A 24,482-nucleotide genomic window follows, 5' to 3' on the forward strand; every position below is an offset into this window, starting at 1 on the left:
GACACAGACATCGTTTGCTTTCTTGGTTTTTGCCAATGGAGCTGCATCTCACTTTGTTGAACCTGGTGGGGAGTCTGTGGACTTCAGCAATGGATCAGATACTCTGCCCATGCATTATAACCTCGTCAGTGTGCAACACCAACATCATGAACACAATTTTGACATGTTGAGTAATGAAGAGTACCTTTTTTTTTTTTTTTTTTTTTACACACATCTATCAGCAGGATCGTTGCTTTTATGAGTTTCATTTTTTTTTTTGTCTGCGTCTCTTGTTCGACTCCTTTCACCACCTTTCTTTTGCCTATTACGATGAACACATTCCTTATTGAGGCTGTTTTGTCATTTCATCTTTCAGGCTATGAGAAAACGGAGGATGCTTCCGAAAAGACATCCTTAGCGGACCAAGAAGATGCCCGATTGATTTACCTTAACCAGCCACAGTTTACAAAGTTTTGCAGCAACAGGGTCAGGTAAGAATTACCTGATACAGTAATCCTTCATTTTTCGCGCTTAATAGGGACCAGAAACCCCTGGGAAAGAGCATTTACACATCTTGGGCATCAGCTCAACAGTGTTTTGCAATTGCTTCCCAGTCCATGGCCATACAGCTGCCATGGTCCACGTTTTATAGCTGCACTTAATTAAATGTAATGCCCCCCGTTACTGCCTTTAACCCAAAATTGATCCACAGGGATGTGAACAAACAATTCTATTATACGCTGATGATCATGTGACTATTGTGCTTTTTAAATGACTTGATTTACATGCATAATAATGACGAGTTAGCTGGAAATCAGGACACAACTCCATAAAGTCAGCACTTTTCCAGTGTGACTGTCGCTTCCTCTCTTAGGATTGTGCTGCTTTTAGCTTTAAAGGTCAAGCATGTCAGGTCAGGCCATCCACTGTCAAGGAATATTACTGTTGGCATTCTGGCTGTACGAGTTCTACGAGTACGCACGCACCCACACACATGCACACACAGAGTTGAACAACCATGAATGAAACAATAAGAAGGGCGCATCCATCAATGTATTAAGTTACTTGATGGTTGTGCGCACTCTTTTGTCGTTTTGTTGTCGTTGTTGTCGTCCTGGGTCCATCAAATGTAATATGCTCAACGGACTGTGAAGAACAAAACGTGGCCATTAACACATGACCTGGATCATCTACAGTAAATTAACTGCACATTTTCCACATCATGGGTTCAGTCTAATGGCTTCTTGTTATTCTGCTTCAAAATAAGTGTACCCTTTGATTCTGCATTTGATCACCCAATGAGGAAAATGTTCCAACCTGGTTTAGATCACCAAAAGATAGTACTGGTACGACCAGCTTGTCAGTGTCAGGAAGCCTGTGTGTGCAGCTGTGTTTACCTTGGATCAGGTGGACAATGATACAATCGCATGCGGGAACAGAATTTTCATACCCGATGGCCACTAAGAGACATCATGTGATCATTATCGTATTCCCAATGTTTCTTTCATTCCTATTGCATATTGTTTCTTTTTTTTCGGAGCTTTTTTGTAGAAAGAACAACCCCCCCCCCCCCCCCCCCAAAACAAAAAAAACAAAACAGGTAACAGTCAAAGCACAAAGTATTCCATTCTGTAAAGAGCTGTTTAACACATGATTACAAATGTGGATGGAGCTTTCCTTTCATTTTATTTCACCATTTCTCACGAGTATTGGCCATGAATTTACTCTATGTAACTGTTTAGGCGTAGAAAAGAGGTTTAACATTGCTCTATCATAGCACATATGCGTTTCGTTTTCTACCATATGTACAGTATATTTAAAAAAAAATGTCACGCCGCATAGCATTTATTCAGCTGCAGTTGAACTGTAACGAGTTGGTGAAACCTTGTGATACTTCATTTCAATGGGCATCGCCTGGCATCAAATAGCATTTTTCTGCTTTTAGTGCTTTTATTTTTCATTTCATGGTACTTTTATGAAAATACATGTTAATTTAATACATTGACGATGATGGCAACAGTTTAAGGCTGGATGTCATTAATTGACATAAAAATTAAAAATGTACTCTCCCCATTTTTTATGTTTAGTTTTTTTTTTTTTTTTTGGTCAACATAAGCTAAATATTGGTACATTACTTGAAACGACAGTGAGCAGTTTTGTTAAACATAAATGCTGAGGTAGGAAAAGCCGATTAGCGGTTAAACATGAAATGACTCGGGCTTCGGCTGTAATTTATCTGCCGAGGAAAGAAAGTGCCCTCCTCACACGGCCTCAGTCCTTTCGGACATTGGTTGAAAATAATCCTCCATTAGGCCAGAAGGGTTTCCGCTTCTTTTTCGAGGAGGAAGTTAGCTGGATAGTCATGAGAGATTGGACCACAGCGCTGCCTTGTCAGATCAAACAAAGAGTCAAACCGAGTGAAAAAGTACCAAGGAAACACTGTCCACGCGATCTTTTAGGCAAGATGAGTGTTGTATTGGCAGATAAGAATAATCAAGCCGAGGCTTAAAGGCTAAAACCTCAGATTTGCCACCCACCATTTCGATGCTACCTCGAGGGGAGGACTAAACCAGTCATTATGCATTAGCACTGTCAGACTGACATGTCCTTTTTGCAGGCATTAGTTTGCTAAGTATCGAGCAATCTGGTGAAGCTAAAGGTCACCATACCAGCTACAGTTTTTCAACGAATCTTTACAGTAGATCAAAGCAGGAACCCTACTAAATGTAAGTTGAAACCTGAGTTAATTTATCAATCATCCCATTGAAAAAAAAAAAAATCCTATGTCAAAATGCCATCCTCATAAAAAGTGACATTTTAAAGTAACCTTTTAAAAGTTTCTAAACTTTCATACAAGTGTAAAAAGAAGTTACACAAACAGTAAAATGTAGTCTTAACTTTTATGAGAAATGACAAAGGCGTAGTCAATCTCATTTTTAATGTTTGCACGTCACATGTAAGAAGAAGTCAACCATGGTAAATTATGGCCTATTGTCATGCCGGAATCTGTAACTCACTGTAATTCACATAACTTTCTTCATCTACTCGTTTCATGTTTTTTTTCTTGATTTTATCAAGTGGCTGTTTTTATTTTATATATTCTTTTTCCTCCTTTTGTTTGTGTCATTCTTTTGCTTTTTATTGTCGCTTTTAGTGTACAATTTAAAATGTGTTATCCAAATTGTAAAGTGCATTATAAATAATATCTATTATTATTGAAAAGCCAAAGATGAAGCTCATCCTTTGAGGTTCTCTGAACTGAAGTCATCGTCATACCATACTGTAAAGTGAAGGACCAGTTTTGAGCAAACTTAGAGGCATATTTTCTGCCAAGTATTTTTCCAACTGTACAACCACAATTGTCTCTCTCTCTCTCTCTCTACATACATATCAAACTGAACACTGCGTTACTTGCTAATTAAAGCAAACAGATCACTACACAATGATGCCGTGTGCTGTTGGCTCTAAACACTTGACAGACCACACAATGCATATAAGGCAGAAATGCTCAATTAAAAAAAAAGAAGTAGCGTGCAATTCATTTGGGATGAACAAAAAAGGAAGCTCCCATAAACAGAAGTCAAAGCAGAAGTGCTAGGAGGGTTACTGTGAAATATTGATTGGTTGGACACCCTGTGGAACACGTAGATAAACGAAACACACACATACAATTCGAGATGCATATTGTCGGCTAATGCCACTTCCTTGTTCAGCTTCCTACTAAAAATAATATGAAAAAGGGGAACATGACCTTCTCCTAATAATAATAATAATAATAATAATAATCTTTCAGAGAACAATTATAATGCCTGTTCAGGAAAGAATGTTGTATCATTCGGGTTGTTGTCATACAGGTTTTGTTTTTCGACACCTTTATACTTGTTTTTTTTTTTTTTTTTTTGCAGCTTGGGAACATGCTCATGTACTGTACCTTTGAACTGTACCAAGATAATACACAAACTGTTATCTTGGAGTCCAGTAATTTGATCAGTATGGTATTTTATTGTAGCTTGAGTGACGTAAATGGACGTTCACAGAACCTTTAGCCAATCTGTGGACACCAATTTAATGTCCACTAAAAACCAATTAGACTTTACTGAGTGAGACAAAACTCAGTCACTTGGAACTTTTCTTGAGCCCTCCCTACTTTTGACAATGCGCTTCATCAGACCTTTGTGAGCTGCTAGCATTGGAGTGCACCGCGCTTTGAGAAATGCTTGGCTCTTTGCTGCCTTCGTTCTGTCCCCCTCTCGCTCACCTTGAAAGGCCATACGTGGAAAAACTTCCATCGTTTTGAAGGATCCACTACATATAATTACCACTACAAATTTCCTTTAATTTCACATGCATTTTTCATCTTCCCATAGTGTCTTTTTCTCAAATGTACACTGCATTAAAAGCTACCGTAATATCTCAACACATCAAAATACCCGTGGCATCAGATTTGGGCCGCGAGACGAGAGAAAAGTTCTGTGTGAAAGTGCCAAAAAGGCTTTTTATGAGTGAAGAACCAATCAGAGTAATTGATCTAAATCATTTATTGCCTCGCAGCTGATGAAAATGCATTTTATGAAGAGTCAGCCAGCGAGCGCTAAAATGAAAAGTGGGTATCGAAATCGCAGCTCTGTGATTAGTTTCTGTCGCACTTTGCAATTAAAGTGTATTCTTGGCACAGAAAACTGTTGCTTAGAGGAACGTAGCCACGTCCTCGCACAGATGTTCATTCGCGTGACAAAACCCAACATCAATAATTAATGACTTTGTCTGCTGTTGCTCTGGTGAACTGTAATTACCCTGTAGCTGCTGACACATCCTGAGTTGGCAAAAACCAAGGGATGGAGAAAATCTCTTTTGTCTTGAATCATGCTTCGCGAAAGGTATTTTCATTTTCATACCGAATCTGTGTTAAGAGGATCTCACAAGTACTTGTACATAAATTCATTAGCACAAAAAAAAATATTGGACATCAAAAACGATTTTCTCCAAAACAGACATTCCGGTACTCTTTTTAGCCCCCCCAAAAAAACAAAAAAAACCCAACAGCTTTATTTTGCCATAATTTTAATGCAGTGATGGAATCATGGTTAGGATATATTATTTTGATGGTGCTTATTTATAAATTAGAACAAATCAATGTCCATAAAACATAAAATATTTACTTGGACTAAGTTGCTTTTAAATCAATGATACACTGTCGTATTTTCCCCAAAGGTAAAACAACGAGAGGTGTGCATCTTTCTAATCAAGGACAATTTGCTAAGTACATGGATACGATTCAAGAACGGTACATTTTTAAGTGGCACGATTGCATTTAGTTAGATTCCGTGAGTTTGCGATTTGTTAAGAGCAAGCTTTAGCTGCACCAGCATGAAATCATGGCAGCGAAATTATAGCCATTGAGTTCTGAGCTCAGCAATGGAACATGTTAAACGTGTAACTCGAGTACCACTGTGTGTACTAGATAATTTGTGATATTCGTAAAATGCGATTGACCTTTTAAGTACAGAAAATAAACTTTCGAAAGGACTTATTTTAATTGTTCACATTTTTTTTCTCTCTCCTTACAGTACGGCCAAATACAACGTCCTCACTTTCCTCCCAAGGTTCCTCTACTCACAGTTCAGGAGGGCAGCCAACGCTTTTTTCCTCTTCATTGCACTCTTACAGGTAACATTTTCAATCAGCGGGATCACCGTGTTGCATGATACACTTTATCTACATTTGTAGCATGCAAACACATTTTCGGACAAATTCTAGACTTTTCTCGGCTCCAATTTGTTCCCATTTGTATGCGAGTGATGGACTGTTTGCGTTGACCTCGACACCATTTGTAAAGGTCCTGTCTGTGAAAATACACTCATAAAGACGCACACGCGCATCAACATTGAGCTGCCTGAGTTATGAATAATGCATGCAATACGATGTTCTGCAAAAAGGAAACTCAATTTCTTTCCTGGCTCAACAATATTTATCTGTCATTACATTGAAAATGCAATGAGCTACAATGTCCAGCATCGTCTGAATTGGCTATGTTACTATAGTGTCTATTACGCTTGGGAGGGTGCTCTTTGCTCTGTTGGCTACACTGGTTAGTATTGATGTTTTTCTCCAGCATCGGTCATTCAAAGTAGCATAAATCTATCCGTCTCAGGGATAAAAGTGCGAGAGCGAGGGGATTCTTCACTTTGATTTCCACAGACCGTATTTCCCGTCAAGAGCCTCTATTGTGTGACCTTGACGTTACTACTTTGAAAAGCATCCGGTGCATCTTCATTAGTTGACCGCTCGCTGGTGCAACTTTGAACAAAAAACATCTCTGAGGATTAGATATGTCACGTTCATAGCAGCAAGTCTGTGTATCCTTGCTTGGCTAAGATTTGATTATTGAATGTGGGAAGCCCAAAATAGAATCATTACGTTTGGTTCTAAGGGGAGGATGTACTGTATGTACGGTATGTAGAAGGGTCGCCAGCCAGTCACCCTTTGTTCAATACGTTAAAATAAGATCTCTTTGAAACTCCTCTCCCAAAGTCTCAGCGATACTATTTCTCCTTGAGACCCTAAAAGCCTGATTCCATCTGACATTTTCATGACAACACTGTAAATTGTCCCTAGGTGTGAGTGTGAGCGCGGGTGGTTGTTTGTCTCTGTGTGCCCTGCGATTGCCTGGCAACCGGTTCAGGGTGTCCCCCGCCTACTGCCCGAAGACAGCTGGGATAGGCTCCAGCACCCCTCGCTACCCTCGTGAGGATAAAGCTGTTCGGAAAATCAATGAATGAATGCATTTTCATGACAGGTTTGCACATTAATCTTTGTGACATGGATTTATTTGAAAAATGAGGAAATTCATATGTGCTTTAGCTGTGCCTTTTTGGGAACTAAAGGACACCGTATGTATGTGAGGGATACAGTAAAACCTCGTTACAACGTACCTCGAGGGACATACAGTAACTAATCTGTATATTATAACCGTAGTTCGTTGCAACCATTTCGAATAAAATGGCCACCAACTACGATGTATAAGGCAGTACGAACATTTACAGATGTGAAAACATGAACATGGAACACAAAAGCCAAATATGCACAACCATTTGTGAGTAGCATATGTCACTTTTTTGGGGTGGAAATTTATTTTACACAAAACAAGGCCAAGAAGAGTAGAGCTCCGACTCGCCCCCCAAATCCCAGTTCCCTAATCGTGGGCACGTTCAGAAATATGCAACATGCGTGCAGTGCTTTACTCCAACTCAGAGCATTCTTCAAATGTGCCATTTGGTTATTCAGACTGCTCCAACAAAAGGAGTACCGGCCCGGCTGCTTCACGCGTCACCGGCCAAACTGAATTTCAACCCGTAATTTGTGTAGCAGGTGTTAATTTAGAACCATGGCAGAACTAAACTTTTAAGTGAGAAATGTTGAGAATTCTTTCTTTCTTTCGATGAGAAGAAGATCTGAAAGATGCCCGTAAAACTGGGTCAGTTTTGATCCTTTTGTTCAGCAGTTGTGTTTTACAGGAGAAGAATTGCGCTTAAGGATCAAAGAAAGCTATTAGAACAATCTTTAAATCGACTGTACTTTCAATTTGATGATTTCACATTCATTCCAAGATTTTACTCAAGTAATTAGCTGTTACACGCTCTGTGCAAAATAGCAAAACTGCAATTAATTGTGATTAATAATGGAAAAGAAATTGATTAGTTCAAAAAAATTAATTGCTCGACAGCACTATTAAATGAAACGTCGACATTATCATGCCATTGTAGGCAACTTTAAACTCTCCAGTGTTATTGAGCAATGTCATTGCAAAAATCTTGTGTTCAATTCAAGATGCTGGAGGCAGCTGTGGTGAAAGGATTAAATTGGAATCACTCTACTCGTACTAACCAACTTTGCTCACTCTTGACACATTTTGTCATCCCTTGCATTATCTCCATTTTTTTTTTCCTCCCTCCCAGCAAATCCCAGATGTTTCTCCGACTGGCCGCTGGACAACGCTGGTGCCACTGCTTTTTATTCTGGTTGTGGCTGCTGTCAAGGAGGTCATTGAGGATCTGGTGAGAACAACTTCAAATATGTGACCTGTATTTCAAAAGTACCTCATCGACATCTTGTTCTTTTTGCGATGAGAGATTCCCTGCAGGAGGCATTCATATCATATGACATGATCACTGCAGATTGCATGCAAACTTACATAGGCGCACGTGTAGTGTGTACATACGCAAGCACACGCTCATTTCATTTAACATCTGTGCCTGCCTGGGTAAGTATAGGACTCATTAACCTATATACTCTATGCATCAAGATAAGATAAGATAAGATGAGAAAACCTTTATTAGTCTCGCAATGGAGAAATTCCCAATTCACAGCAGCAAAGTTATGAAAGGAAAAAGTAGGACAACAAAATATAGGAGCTGCTGGAAAGGCAGCCACTCTCGCGGCGCCATTTTGAAGTCAAAATAACAAAAATAACAGGCAGGTAGCACCAACCAAACATAACAACTGTTTGCCCTTTCGCTTCTTTGAAATATTTCAAGACACTTGTTTATTTTATTCAAGATGAAGGATGGGCATTCCACTACATGTGCTTGATCCACTTTGGGGAAATGTGTAAATGTACTGTTCTGTTTTGAATATAAATCTCTGAACGTCCTCATGCTAGTGTTGGACTGAGCAGAATTAATGATGTCAACAGGAGTTGCCATAGTTGAGGTCTGCGTCAATGTAGACCATACATACAGTAGATGCTGCCTGTCCCCTTTTAGACAGCAAACGAGAAGAGAGTGAATCTCTGCTGGTTGTAACCAAGGAGCACTTTCTATTTTGCCTCAAGACACCTTTAATCCCCAGTCATTCCGCATGATATACAGTGTTCCCAATGGGCTAATTAATTCTGATACGAGTCCATATTCATTACAAAATGTATAATTTGCTTCACAGTATTTAGTTTTGGTAAAGTGTGAACTCAATGCGTCAGACTGTGTTGCAGTGATGCTGTGAGGTCATCCTGTCTGCAGGTCCCACTGGACAGCTACTCTATACTGTCCGATTCTATCTTGTACTGAAGGCATGAGCGCAGCATTTTCTCCCCACCTTCTGCCGGTCTCTTGTGTGGGGAAAAGCATGGCAATGGAGTGTTCTTGATTCCCTTCTTAGGAAATAAAGGTCACCCGCGCTCTCTTCCCTTCTGTGTTCACACCTCACGAGTTTACCTGATGCGACTGCAGCGCTGAGCCACGACATTAGCCTGGTTGTTATGTTTGCTGCATGGTTAAAGGCACTGCTCTGATAAGAAGGGTCCAACCGATTAACTGGCCCACCTATTTAATTTGCCGGTATAGGCTCTTTTAAAATATTTAACTTTACGACACAGAGAAAAATCGGTGAGAAAAAATTTAAAATTTAAATTAAAAAAGATAATGACATGAAGCAAACACTCAAGGTTGTAATTAATTTATTTAAAGTAATACACACACACACACACATATATATATGTATATATATATATGTGTGTGTGTGTGTGTGTGTGTGTGTTTGTGTATATATATGTATGCATACATATATGTATATATATACGTATATATGTATGTATACATATATGTACAGTATATATGTGTGTATATATATACGTATATATATGCACACACACACACACACATATATATATATATATATATATAGTAAATATATAGTAAATATTCTATGGATGGATGGATATTCTCTAGTACGGACTCATGTTTGCGCTGTCCAATTTGTCCTGATAACAGAAATTCCTCATTTGGGAAATGAGCATGGTACATGTCCTTTATGAACCTGCAAGTATGTTTACAAAATGCACGTGTAACAACACAATCAATAAAATACAAAAATATACTGTCCAAAAACTGTTTATATAACAAAAACTGCAATACAGGTGTAGCCAAAAACAAAATCACAACAGTAAAATACGTACAGTATTTTAATGTTTATTTTTTTCTGTCTTGGGGAAAAAAATATGTATTTTGGATTGTTTTGTTGGATGCATTCTTTGGTTTATGACAATGTTTGCCTGCGTGTCATACAGTTTTCTTGCTAGTTGCAAGTAACTGTCCCGTTGATCACCGATGTCTGGTAATTCTTGTGCATACTGAAGGATTTTTGTTGCCATTTGCATTGCTTCCTTGCTGGATGGTGGCTTGTCATCAGGAGTTGAATCGATGCCTTGTTGTTTAAAGTTTCGTAGATTTGCGTCTTTCGGACTCCAAGTGTCTGCTGGATCTTTTTAACTTTGTGTCCAGCCTCGCTCAAACGGATGCATTTCACTCGCTCCGCTCCAGTTGTTACAGTTCTTCTACGTTTCGATGCGATGATCTACACGACGTAAGTGAATAAAGTTAAAATATTTCGCAATTACAGTAAAACGCACGGCAATAAAAAGTCGCTTACACGTCTTCGTTTCGAATCTGATGAATACAATACAATACAATACATGCAGATTTATATAGCGCTTTCACAACAGCGACAGCTGTAACAAAGCGCTTCACAAAACAGTTAACATAAAGTAAAATAATAAACACAACACATAACATAAAACACGGACAGTCGTGCAGTCCTAACCACTTTTCCGTCACACGCTTTGTTGTTTGAAGCAGTTTCAGATGAAAGAGGAGAGAATCAAAGTGTCCTTTAACCAGTGGATCAGAGACGTCATGCTCAAAATCTGCACACGTCGGCTACAAGCTAAGTTTCAAAGTCAATAAGAAGCTGTAGCATCCATTGACGAAAAAAGAGATTGGTTCACTTCTCCTGTCCCATGGACAGCAGCCATCCATCCAGCCGCACCAACGCCGACTGTCCAACAGCGCCGACATAGCCACTGAACAAAACGGGGTTGTGAAAAATGCTGCCCATTACAGGCGCAAAAAACACAAGCACCCCAGGTCTGTCCAGCACCGACAGTCAATGGCGCCGACATTCCTCCAAATCAACATCTGTGCTGGTACAGGCGTGCTGCCGAGAAGGCGCAACCACCAAGCACAGATATTTCTCCTTTGACGAATGTCGTGGCCAAAACAGCAAAGCGAACACGTTTCTTCGGTCGTGTCGAGTGGGTGCTGCTTTTAAGCTAGTGCCGCGTTCTACAGGACGTAAGTGAATAAAGTTAAAATCATTCACAATTACAGTAAAACGCACGGCAATAAAAACTCACTTGCACGTAGTCGTTTAGAATCTGATGATCGAAAAACGCGACGTGAAAACTTGTTTCAGCGTTGTCTTTTCCGTCGCATCGGGTGGGCGTTGCGTGTATTTAAGCTCCCGCGGCATTACACCTCCATCCGGGTTACGGGTAGTGGAATTTCCGCTTACGCAACTTCCGGTAACATGTAATATCGTAGTCAAAATGTTAATGCATAGGTTTTTATTCCGGGTGAAGGATATTCCTTTCCATAGAATTCCGGGGATGGGAATATTTACTGTATACGTATAAAATTCCTCGTCTCACCCCTCGGGTGGTGTCCGTCCTCCATTCAGCTCAGGTCCTCTACCAGAGGCCAAGAAGCTTGAGGGTTCTGCGCAGTATCCTTGCTGTTCCCAGCACTGCACATTTCTGGACTGAGATGTCCGATGTTGTTCCCGGGATCTGTTGCAACCACTCATCTAGTTTGGGGGTCACTGCCCCGAGTGCTCCAACCACCACAGGCACGACTGTCACCTTTACCTTCCAGGCTCTCTCCAGCTCTTCTCTGAGCCCTTGGTATTTCTCGAGTTTCTCGTGTTCCTTCTTTCTGATGTTTCCATCACTTGGGACCGCTACATCCACTACAACGGCTTTCCTCTGCCCTTTATCTATGATCACGATATCTGGTTGGTTCGCCATGACCATCTTGTCAGTCTGTATCTGGAAGTCCCACAGGATCTTCGCTCGGTCATTCTCCACCACTTTTGGAGGTGTTTCCCATTTTGACCTTGGGGTTTCCAGCCCATACTCCGCACAGATGTTTCGGTAGACTATGCCAGCCACCTGGTTATGGCGTTCCATGTAGGCTTTCCCTGCCAGCATCTTACACCCTGCAGATATGTGTTGGATCGTCTCAGGTGCCTCTTTGCACAACCTACACCTTGGGTCTTGTCTGGTGTGGTATATCTGGGCCTCAATGGCTCTGGTGCTCAGGGCCTGCTCCTGAGCAGCCAGGATGAGTGCCTCTGTGCTGTCCTTCAGGCCAGCCCTCTCTAGCCACTGATAGGACTTCTTGATACCAGCCACTTCAGTTATGGTCCGGTGGTACATCCCGTGTAGGGGCTTGTCCTCCCATGATGGTCCCTCTTCCAGCGCCTCATCTTCTGTTCCCCATTGTCTCAGACATTCTCTGAGTACGTAATCCGTTGGAGCCTTCTCCTTGATGTATTCATGGAGCTTGGATGTTTCATCCTGGACCGTGGATCTCACACTCACTAGTCCCCGGCCTCCTTCCTTTTGGCTTGCGTACAGTCTCAGGGTGCTGGATTTGGGATGGAACCCTCCATGCATGGTTAGGAGCTTTCGGGTCTTAACGTCCGTGGTCTGAATCTCTTCCTTTGGCCACCTTATTATTCCTGCAGGGTATCCGATCACTGGCAGGGCATAGCTGTTTATTGCCCGGGTCTTATTCTTGCCATTGAGCTGGCTTCTTAGGACTTGCCTCACTCGCTGGAGGTATTTGGCCATAGCCGCTTTCCTTGTTGCCAGTTCAAGGTTGCCATTGGCTTGTGGTATACCGAGGTACTTGTAGCTGTCCTCAATGTCTGCAATTGTTCCTTCAGGGAGTGAGATCCCTTCAGGGAGTGAGACCCCCTCCAGTGTGGACGACCTTTCCTGTCTTAGTCACCATCCGATTGCCATTGGCTTCAAGTGTGGTTTTCCACATCCTCATTGAGTTCGCAACGAAGGCTCTTAGGGTCCTGTTCACCTTATACAACTCCAAGCATTCAGTGATCCATGTATGTGGCATTGAGTCATAGGCTTTCTTGTAATCAATCCAGCCTGTACACAGGTTGGTACGTCGGGACCTGCAGTCCTGTGCGACTGTTCTGTCAACCAGGAGCTGATGTTTGGCTCCTCTGGTATCTCTACCAATGCTCTTCTGTGCTTCGCTCATGTATTGATCCATGTGCCCACTATATATACATACATACAGTATATATATGTACTGTATGTGTATATATATATATATACAGTATATATATATATATACACACACACACACACGTATATACTGTATATGTATGAGAGAAACCCATTACCACATTGCGAGCATTTTTGCACTGCAGTTCTGATGAAAAATTGACCATTCTTGCTTCCTGGAACAGGACATATTTAATCCAAGAATAATAATCCACTGATTTAGGACAAAAAAAATATATTGTTTGAAAAATGCATGAAATGTGGAAAACCCATTTTAATTTGGAGAACTGTCAGATCGAAAGAGTTCAGGTCTTGATTTGCTGTTTTGACGTAGAAGAAATATTTGTTCCTTTGGCTTCAAAATGACAAGTGACAAATGTATGCCGTGGTACCAAGTCAGCTCACTATGTCACTACAAGTTATTGACAGTTGAACCACCAGCAAAACTAGGCACTCCCAGAAACTATTTCTGGTACTTGGTCAATCAGGGTTCTGAGGCAGCTGAGCCGATACCTTGTGGGTCGACATTTGATGAAGTGTGTCAGGAAATTGCAAAAATAAACCCACGTTACATTTTTTTAATCTTATTGTTTTGCTCTCTGGACACTGCATTATTAAATCCCGCAGTCTCCACTTTGCTGCAGCGCCGCGTTTTTGCCACCTCGTCTCAGATAAAAATTGTTTCCTCATTTCAGCCAACAGCAACAGAATAAATACAGGAAGTGCTTTTTGTTTCCATTGTTGTTTTCCTTCCATGCGGCGTGGTATTTTCGAGCGCTGACAAGTAAAAAGGTATGGGATATAAATGCAGCTCTGATCTGACATGTCTGGTTTGCGTCAGCAGCTGGAAGAAAAATGGTCGAATGAAATTAGCCGACAGCTCTTACACACGAGATGATGGATGAGCCTTCGTGTCGCGCTGAAAACTTTTCCCGGTCCCTCTGCAGCAGGCGCAGGGTTGAAGCCGTGCGACACTGCCCGCCTTTTCATTACACACAAGAGTGCGTTCCCGAGATGCACAAAGTGATCCGATCGGAGCCCTAAAAGCAAGTGCACAGGAATGCACTAATTAGCCTTTAATTGGATCAGCACTGGAGTAAATTGGAGCAAGCCTAAAGAATGTAAACATTTCATCTTGTGGGGGTCGTGAGAGGATACGTCCACGCCTCTCTTATCAGGGCCAGCACACATTGCTGTTGCTGGATGCCACTTGACAAGACCTTAAACATCAGCACTGTTGATGGTGTGACTGTCCAGTAGGACGCAAGGGCAAATAATAGTGCTGATTTGCATTCAGACACACAACCATCCTGTAGTATGTCTTTGAAATAGAAAGCCTCCACCATGCCTGTCTGACTCGTCTTAGAAGTTCATGCCATCGAAATAATTGCTTGATTGAGCGATACTGTTCCACTCCATTACTATAGGTAGGTACTGCCACTCATGACATGCTTTTTGCATCACAATTCCCTCTGCTGGCTGTACTGAGTCCCTGCCCCGCCGCCCCCAGTCCCAGTATGTGCAGATCTGGACCGATTTTCTTCAAGGCTCCACCTATTGACGACATGTTGTTTATTTGTTGTTACGATCAACAGGCCACACTCCTCCAAATTCCTCACACATTTTTGTTTGGTGAAGGTAACAAACGTACTGTAATTTTGAAAGAGTATGGATATCGTCACTGTCGGGTAGAAAATCATCAATCATTACTTGCCAGTAATATTCGAATCAACGGCCGTCTAAGTAAATTCACATTTATTTAGTTATTTGCGAAATAGGAATTAAAATAAATAAATACACCCTTTCCCCCAGTACGGCTAGAGCGTGATGATTTGATAATCAATATGATACAAAAAAGTTCGGCATCAGTGCAAATTACACCCACCATAATACACATATTTTACGTCACATGTAATCCCTCATGCGTGTCACATCATTGTAATGTTTGTTAAAGACAGTTTTGGTCCAGCTTTTGCTTGGCTTTTGTATCTCATGAAATTGGAAGGAAGTGGTCGGTATATGTTAAGCTTCCACAGAATAGTGATTGTGTCACATCACACGATATATGACAATGTAAGCAAATGAGTGGATAAGTTGCGACATTGTTTAATATTGCGATGTTTGGGTTGTGATTTTAGAGGCACCACGTTGCATTAACTCACCTACTTTCTTTTGAACCTCTCAGAGCACTCTAATGCTCTTGTCATCCAAATATGATTGATCTTGTAATCCTCTATTTGCATCATCAGCATTTCATTTTCTTCTTTCATTCTAGAAACGTCACAATGCTGACGGTGTTGTCAACAAAAAGGAATGTCAAGGTACGGAAAACTCTTTTGCTTGGATGCTCTTTTTGTCAGGCAACAGTTTAAATATGTCAACTCATTTTGACTTCCTCTTTCTGTCTCTTGCTGTTCTCCTTTCTTTTCATGTATCACAGTGTTACGAAATGGCGCATGGGAAATTGTGCATTGGGAGAAGGTACGTAATAAATAATATTAACTGGTGCCTTTCAGTCCAATTCCGGACTGTCACGCCGGTTTTGCTGTTGAGTGGGGAACATAAGCAAATGCTCACACAATGCACAGCAACTAATGAATCCAATGATTTCATTAGATCTGTCGTCAAAGGCAAAGTAGAGCAAAGAGTCTGTAGTTGTTTTATGTGTTCCTGCAACAAAAAGCCATTACAAAAAATAAATAATGACGATCAGTGTTTTTAAGGACTTAATTTGAAATAACACATTAGCAGTTACACGGTGCATGGAGCAGATCAATGCCATATTTCTCTTTTTTTTGGTCAGTTTTGGAATATGTATATTCCAATATATGATTCTTTATTTACTCGTGTAGCAGAAAACATAACAAAAACCATTTCCGACTTTATCATAATAATAAATGTTCCTGGCCAGTGCAGACAGAAATCACTGCATTGCTATGTGATTTGAAATTTCTCTGCTTATTACATCGTATTCATGCATACTGTGAAATCAACTAATTTCCATGCCGTTCCCAAATTATTTCCCTTGTTCTCACTGTATGGGTTATCCTTGTCAGATTTTACTCCTTGCCCGTAGCTGATTGATTTCTGGTATTATAGTTTCATGTTTTGCCTTTTCAAATCTTGAATCATGTCATTGGCTGTATTACTATTCATCAATGTATAACGCGGTCACAGTCCTTCTCTCCGTTGTGTGCACCACAATGACCAGTCTGTTTTCACAGGTTGAGATGGCCGATGTTATTAAAGTAAATGCAGGTGATTTCGTGCCTGCAGACGCTGTGGTTTTATCATGCAGGTATCAAGAGTCCACTCTGACGACCACCCACTAGGGATCGTCTCCATCCTCTGTCCCTGCCGCCTTTAAACTCTTATCTTCAGCTTAAAGATCTGATGGTTTACCAGGATGGAATTTGCACCCTGTCTTTTGGTTAAAACTGCGGCTACATTTCAACAGTCACACATCCTTAAGCCCATATCTCATTGAACGGTGAAGGTTTGCAAGTGTGTGCACATGGCGAATTCTGCTGCTGTTGTTATTGTTTTTGTTTTTTTGGTCACGATTCGTTCAATGTTACAAAGAGTTTTGGAACATGTTCACAATTTCTTTGCGACAAGAGTAACAGTTTGAGACCATTATAATTGTTGCCGACCATCATTGCGACCGTTTGCACGAACCCGGACAACAAAAAAACAACATTCGCTCCGTGCGCGCACACTTGCAAAACTTTGCCGCTTTGTGAGGTACAGGCTTAACAGCAAAGATTTGTAGCTTGATACCATCATTTCTCTAGGTGAGACAACAGTAATGTGATTTCATAAGATTAGCTCCTTGCCCTTTTTAAGAGAAAGCAGATGCAGGGCCCTCAGGACAGAAAAACACTTTAGCTTTCTCCTCTCATTTGTTTGCTCTTTGTCTTTCCATCCTTTCCTTTACCGCCACCCTTTCTCTTCCGCCCTCTTTCCTGCCACTGGCGTGCGCTCGCTAACATCAGGTGACTGTTGGGGAAGTGGTCAAAGCTGCCAACGGCGATCACCTCCCAGCTGACCTCGTCATACTGTCGTCCAGGTCAGGAAAACCAGAGACGTTACCAAGGCAACTGCTGTTGCAAAGACGGGGCCAGACATTCAGAAGCTGGTCTCAGAAGCTCGTTTGCATGCTTGAGGGGAGCTCCTGATTACGTTCCAGATGTCGCATGTTCGCTTTTTCTTTTTTTTTTCTTTTTTCTTGTTAAAATATTGCATGGCTCGTAGGGCCGGCCAACACAAGCATTTCCCGCCATATTTGCATGATGGCACGTTCCAAGAATGAAATATCAACCACATCTTGGAATGATATTCACTATTTTCTGCCTTTTGAGATGAATTCAAAGTCTAATTTGATTTCATATTTTGACAATAGCCGTTTTCATTGCAACTAGAGAATTGCTGATAACATTCCCGGGCCTGAAAGTGCTGAGCTGTGAAAAGACACTAGGCCTTTTCACTTTTATTAAAACAGTCAATATGTGGTATGCTCTGAGGATGCCAAAAAGTTATTTTTTTTTCTTTGGTGATCTCTATTTCTGGCAATGGAGACATACAGTACACCATTGTGTACTGTTCTCATAAATGTAGTGTGGGCTGCCGATAGCTCAAACAGGTCAATGCCTTCCACCCCCTATCCTGTGGACAGTTCGATTTGGTCTCTCTCCTATCTAGTATTGAGCCTTTTCCACCCTTTAGGGCCACCATACTTAAGTCCTCTCTGGCAATGCGGAATGCGGAAGTAACATATAAAGAAAAGTAAGCATTTCTAACTGCTGTTTGTCATTTTATCATTCAGTTCATTTACATACTGTACATACAAAATATGCACATCACTCAAAGAAGGAAAAGAAACATGATAAACCTTGAGAGGTCATAGTTGACAATGACAGAGATGAACAGGGAGTCTTTAACAGGTAGGCAGCATGCAACCAATGCCATTAAGGCACTCACTGGAATTCTTGACTCGACTAACTCTATTTATTGATTTATTTATTTGGTTTATTTCCCCCTTTGACTCTAAATTGTCCTTAGTGTGACGATACTGTAAGTGAGAAAACCCCCAAAAATCTCAGAGTGCAACCAGCTGAGGGTGTCTCTTGCCCAAAGTCAGCTAGTGTAAGCTCCAGCTCACTGGTGACCCAAATAAATATAAGTGCCTTAGAAAGTTGATGAATTATTTTTCCATCCTTCTTATTTTTATTCCTGGGATGGTAACCATCTAATGCAGGGGTGGGCAAACCTTTTGGCTCGGGGGCCGCATTGACTTTTAAAATTTGACAGAAGGGCCAGGTCAGCACGAGCTATGGTACATTAAAAACAAACAAACTGCATTTGTTGACGGTCCATATCAAACATCAACAGAACAAAAGCATGAAAGTACGGTATTAATATACTTTTTTAAATGACAACAGTGTTGTTGATGACCTATTTTAGCAGGTGCATTGCTGCAGATGGGTTGTGATCAGACCAGTAGAAGTAGAGCGATACAGAGGTCCTAGGTGGTCGAAAAGACCCCCCCCCCCTCCCGTGTTCTGCAACTTCAAGTCAATGCGCCACCTGGCGGTGAAATGCCTGTCATTACAAGTCCAATTGAAATGAATGCAATCATTCACATTGAACCTTAATTGTGGACCGACCTTCGGCGGGCCGGATTAAAAAGACCAACGGGCCGGATTCGGCCCGCGGCCCGTAGTTTGCCCACCACTGATCTAATGTCATCGTTGGCTGGATCAAATTGAACTTGAGTCTAAATTAAATTTGTACTTTGCAAGGCACTTGTGTAAATATAATTGTATTTTTTCAAAGAAGCTGCCATTGCAAATATGATGGTTAAGATAAGGAACAGCAAAACCCAGGTCTTGCTTTTTCTTGATGCCCGTCCTTCCCACGTTTGGACCGACCCTCTCTAAAACAAAGAACTGCTCACAAAGATTTTCTAACGGTGTCCTGGCTGGCATGCTCTACCACTTTCCCTGTGCCCAAAATCTGTCAGAAGCTCATTTGTCTGCTCTGCTTCTTGTGCTCTGCACGCCCTCTCGCTCTCATCACGCCACTGTGGAGTTTTCTCTCTCCTACTGTCTCGGCCCCTTTGCAGTTTGTCATTCAAACTGCCTGCAACTAAAGAATACTTCTCACTTGTATAACTTTTAAGTAGGCTGGTACACAGCACCCTTGTCTAAATTAGTACAGTAGACCTAGATGTCTGTTTGGTATAAAAGTCAGCCCTACTTTACTTCCTTTTCCACACTACTAGATCATGTTCATTCATTTTATTGTCTGGGCTTATTTTGGAGCTGACTAACCAGTCATTTACTGATTTTATGTCATTTTTCCCTTTACCCAACAGTGAGCCGCAGGGAATGTGCTACATCGAAACATCAAACCTAGATGGTGAAACAAACCTAAAAATCAGACAGGTAAATATGCCTGTGGTGTACATTATTGTGTCAATGTTGTTGTTGTTGTTAACAGTGACACATGAAATCAAATCAACAGGGTTTGCAAGTGACATCCGACTTGAAGGACACTGACAGTCTCATGCGACTCTCGGGGAGAATGGAGTGCGAGTGCCCAAATCGTCATCTGTATGAGTTTGTTGGGAACATCCGACTGGATGGACACAGGTGGGCTTGGTTGTTAAGCTCGATATTTTCACTGCGGGATTTTTCCCCGGAAGCTTTTGAGGTCCATCCATGAGGGTAATCTCACCTGTTGAGATTTGAAACTCTTGCTGATCCATTAGCCCAAAGCAGAGTGCATTGTCTGCTGAAGGCACCTGGTTCACTCAAATTCAATTATTCGTTTGTTCAAAGGCCGTGTCACCGGGGGAAAATGAATTTTTATTCGCGACTGGATGCAATGTTATGACATTAAGATTTGATTATCCACGGACTAAAAAGCTTCCCTGAGTCGGCAATTTCCAGAAGTACATTTGGCTTTTAGAGGGTTTCATAGCATCATGTTCCTTTTTGTGTCGTTCGAAATCTTTTCAGAAGTCGTGACTTCTCTTGAGTACAGCACCTGACTATGCACACCAATACATGAAATCGGGGGAAATGTGAACCTTTGGTACTATATCCACATCTGATCTTTTTTCCATTACAGCACAGTGCCGCTTGGTCCAGACCAGATCTTACTGAGAGGAGCCCAGCTGCGGAACACGCAGTGGGTCCATGGTGTGGTGGTCTACACGGGTCACGATACAAAACTCATGCAGGTACCAGTGATAACTGCATTGACTGCAAATTTCATTTCGTTGACTAAAAATTCCACAAATATATAATTTTTCACACGAAAATGAAACCAGAAGTAATTCATTCATAGGATAACGATAACTAAATTGATTGACAATTTTGTCAGTAAATTGTAAAAGAGCAAATGTCTCATTTCCTTAAAATGAACCAAAGTAAATAAATGCTAACCTTGTGTGGTTGTGTTACTAGTATTGTTGGAGCAAGGACTGCGCACTGTACTTTATTTAAATTAATGTTCAAACATGGTTACATTCATCGTAAATTATCCACATCATTTTTATTCAGTTGAAAACTAATTGCTGAGTTTTAAAGTAGCCCGACCTCTTGCCCAAAGTTAACGTAGATGGAATGGACCTCAATTCACCGGTGACCCCAGTGAGGATTTAATTAGCAGCACATAAAATGGATGGATGAATAGAATTCATAATTTTTAAGAACCAAGCAGTGATATAAAATTGCACTTTGATTTCATTCAAAGAATTACAATGACATGAATACAGTTATTCATGTTGTTAACTGATCATCATAAAATGATTAAGAAAAGGCATTTTGAAAAAGTAAATGATTTCGGTGGTTAAAATCATGATTTTTAAGTGCACACAAGAGTAAGATTTTTACTATTATCATTATGATTATTATTATTTTTGCTTCTATTAGTACGCTAATTCAGGGCCAAACACACTGATCAGATGATTTGTCAACATCAAGCACACGTTGTCATTTTCTTGCCTTGTCAGAACTCCACTCGGCCTCCGCTAAAGTTGTCCAACGTGGAGCGAATCACCAACTTTCAAATTCTGGTCCTGTTTGGCTGCCTGCTGGCCATCTCATTGGTCTGCTCCGTGGGCCAAACCATCTGGAAGTACCGGTGTGGCAATGACGCCTGGTACATGGACCTCAACTGTAAGAGTCCCCCTAGAGGCCGCACACCGCCGCTCATTGCACATATTTGATCTCACTTGTGTCCATATCAGCTTATTTCTTTGTCGTTTTAAGTTATTTCCTTAAATGCTGGTATGTACGTTTTGTTTTGTTACGTTGCCTCAGTTAAACGATGTTTTTCATAACAAGTGAAATATGTGGCAATGCGGGGAATGATCAGACTCCCTGTTAACTGATGCAAGATGTGTTGAGTGAGAAATGGTTGAATATCACTGCGCTGCTGTACTTTTTTTTGTTCCCTTTCTAATGTTGTGTTTGATTTTGTTGTTTTTCTTTGTTGTCATTTTTTTTTTTAACAGCTCCAGGTAACAACCATTTAAAAGCCTTGGCCATCCGTGAATGACCTTCCCTTACTAACCCCTTACTGAAGCTCTGCCTTTGCTAAGCAAATGAGGCCCCCCACCCTCGCCCCCTAAAAGGTTGCCCAACTTTGTATGGGCCCCTTCCCGTGGACAAGCACATACCAGGGATCCAACGATAGGTGTTCCCCTCCAGCTCTCTCTTACACCTTTTGTCGAGTTATATTCAGTGCCTGTTGCAAACAGTGTCTCACGTTTCCTCCATTTTTATTGTGATACCTCCCTTTGTTTTGTGCCACGTGGACCACTTTGCCTCTCTCAGCCTATAGACAATCACCCCACTTTGTTTTCCAGAATGAGTAGTTTTGTCCCTGCCATTGACTGGAGGTAACACTCCGGATGCAGTTCGCAGCAGGAGGCTCCATACATGTTTCTTGATTGAGCACAACATTTGGTGCAGGGGCTGACATTTTACAAATGCCTCTCTCGCCATCTTTTCAAACCACTTCACAAAGAGTAAGAGGCGTCATGCAAACCTGTTCGAAGTCTGGCTCATCGATAGATGTTTCTGGGCAACACTTAAACACTAAAATGGACTTATATCACCCTCCTTTAATTTTTGGGATATTTTTCATGCGTCATTGAAGTTATTTCCCTTTCATTTCGGATTACCTCATTATTAGAGCTTGATTGATGCACAGCCAGCATTATAAACAATTAGTGGATGCCCGCACAGATGACGTGTGGTGGTCTACAGCAATTCACTGTCGTAGTGACTGACGTAACATGCCCGCCCATGCTCTACCACCCAACAATTTCTAACCGATTTTCAAATTTTCAGGGATCATATCAAACATGATACTTTGGACAACTGAGTGTTTCGATTTTATTGTGCTATTAACTAACCCAGAACCTTTTTTGTACACATCCGACCATAAAGGACATTTTTTTAGATGGTTGAGGTAGCTAAAGTAAAATGTAGATTGACTCAAATAGATAAATGCTTACACGAGCTGACAAGTTGTTGCGTTTCGGTTCACAGGAACTGCATTTGGTCATCTGCTACAGTTTCACAGGCTTTGCATGAATTCTCAATCCTTTCCGTCATCATAATACAGCTATTTGGTCAGATTTTTTAACTGGTTTATTGAAAAAGCTCTGGAATGCAAAGTGATCATCGTGGTACTTGCATTACTCTGTGCCCTGATAGGCCTGTCGGAGAGATTGTGTCCTGGTTGATTTAAACTTGCATTACGACTTACACTTTCCTCCTTACACGGTGCACTATTGGATTTGGCGAGGGGTTTAAAACTGATTTAAAACTTTTTAGGGCAGTGTAAGTCATAAAGCAAGGGTTCATCTTGAGACCGATTGTACTGCCATAAGGAGCTTGTTGAGACTCTTTCCAGTGGGCATTGTCCAGCCTGTGACAAAAGAGAGCGGTGGAAAACATGTCAAATTATTTAGCATCAGATGAGCTCGTAAAACAAAACGATTGTCGCCTTGCCATTCGCCAATATTGAGGAGATGAAGAGAAGAATCGGCATTAGCTGGCCACGCACAGCATCCCGCAGGCTCCTATGTCACTGAAGCCCAGTGAATAATTAATGTGACTTTGAGCGGTCACAGAGTGCTGAGGATGGCAATTGTTGACATTAAACCTGTATACTCTGATAACATAATGCAGATCGAGGCCAAAGAGTGCATATTGGTAAATATTTAAGCATTCGAGAAACTTGCTGGATTGTACTCTCTCGTAAAAATAGAAAGCAAGACAGCCAGATGCTGAACTGCCTGGGGTCTAATTCTGCTTTTTCAATCACTTTAGGAAAGTCTTCATACTCAATATACTCAGCCAAGTTGGATAAAAATAAGTGCATCTTCAACTAAAAGCTCTTGCTGTGACTGGTTGATGGTGGTTGATAAGGGTTAAGTTGACATTCAAAGTACAGTGGAACCTCTAAAGTTCAACTCACGTTATCACGTTTCAAAGCAGTTTATGTAACTACAAATGTATATTTTAACGTAACAATTTAACATGTAAGTGTCATGCGAGTGAACAAATCAGTTAACCATTGTTGTGGAGATATACTAGCGTTATTCATTTTTTTCCCATTTCAATCTTCGCGATTCGATTTTTTTGGCATGGTTAAAACGGTGCCGAGTGAAGCACTTGAGCCCTGGCACAAGTCGTCCTTCCCCCACCATATAAGAACTTGATGGACGTCATTCACATCATCGGTTATCTGGCACGATTGCGCCGTGCAGTTGTCTAGATGCTCTGACTGCATTTGTCGCCCATGATTGTGCAACATCTTGTACAATGTCCCATGACCAAACTCGGAAAGCAGGTGAGCCGCGGCTGGTCGTTAACTGAGCTCTGAGCAACCGTGATGTCATTTTCAGTCAGCAGCAAGTGGCAAAATGGCCGTCCCATCAGATTGATTAAACGGGGTGCATTCATTTTCCACAAACGCAATATTAATCAAAATGTCATGTTATAGTTTTTTTCTTGACGTCCACTTTATGAGCATTCAACTTGAGAGGTTTCATTGTACATCTCCTGGTGTGCTTTTTGCACTCGTGCATGCCCTACAGTGTTCTTTGCAACCAAACTTTTTGAGTGAAGCGACCTAACAATGTGGCGATGCAGTGGTCATGATTAACACGCCGGTGTCATCCGCCCGCTCTTTTCCACTCCTTGTTGGTTGGCAATGTGCTATGGACCGAATCTCCCTTCCTTTGTCTCGACAGCATCCAGTACGTTTATCTTCCCCTCCCCACCACCTCACTTCTGAGACTCCCTGTATTTGTTGTACCAGTAGCAGTGTAGTTTCCATC

At 41.3% G+C, this 24,482-nt stretch overlaps 1 protein-coding gene across 5 annotated transcripts in view; it reads left to right on the plus strand.

Moving 5' to 3' along the window:
• The window catches only part of atp8a1 (ATPase phospholipid transporting 8A1), a 122,182-nt gene that overhangs the window by 18,750 nt on the left and 78,950 nt on the right, over positions 1-24,482 (plus strand). For 3 of the 5 annotated variants that reach the window (XR_015103202.1, XM_086132897.1, XM_086132909.1), the window contains exons 2-11: positions 356-470; positions 5,547-5,646; positions 7,935-8,033; positions 15,393-15,438; positions 15,558-15,598; positions 17,113-17,186; positions 19,494-19,563; positions 19,643-19,770; positions 20,252-20,363; positions 21,138-21,303. Coding sequence is in view for 4 of the 5 variants with exons in the window: in XM_086132897.1 (XP_085989023.1) it covers positions 356-470; positions 5,547-5,646; positions 7,935-8,033; positions 15,393-15,438; positions 15,558-15,598; positions 17,113-17,186; positions 19,494-19,563; positions 19,643-19,770; positions 20,252-20,363; positions 21,138-21,303 (951 nt within the window). In the remaining variant the exon portion in view is untranslated. Of the gene's footprint in view, positions 1-355; positions 471-5,546; positions 5,647-7,934; positions 8,034-15,392; positions 15,439-15,557; positions 15,599-16,341; positions 16,416-17,112; positions 17,187-19,493; positions 19,564-19,642; positions 19,771-20,251; positions 20,364-21,137; positions 21,304-24,482 lie in introns of those variants that run through there. The other 2 variants (XM_086132903.1, XM_086132915.1) reach the window with 2 other exon arrangements.

This window comes from Hippocampus guttulatus, chromosome 2 (genome assembly GCF_054856545.1).
Source record: "Hippocampus guttulatus isolate MCC_2025c chromosome 2, RoL_Hgut_1.0, whole genome shotgun sequence".
In the NCBI taxonomy this organism is placed as follows: Eukaryota; Metazoa; Chordata; class Actinopteri; order Syngnathiformes; family Syngnathidae; genus Hippocampus; species Hippocampus guttulatus.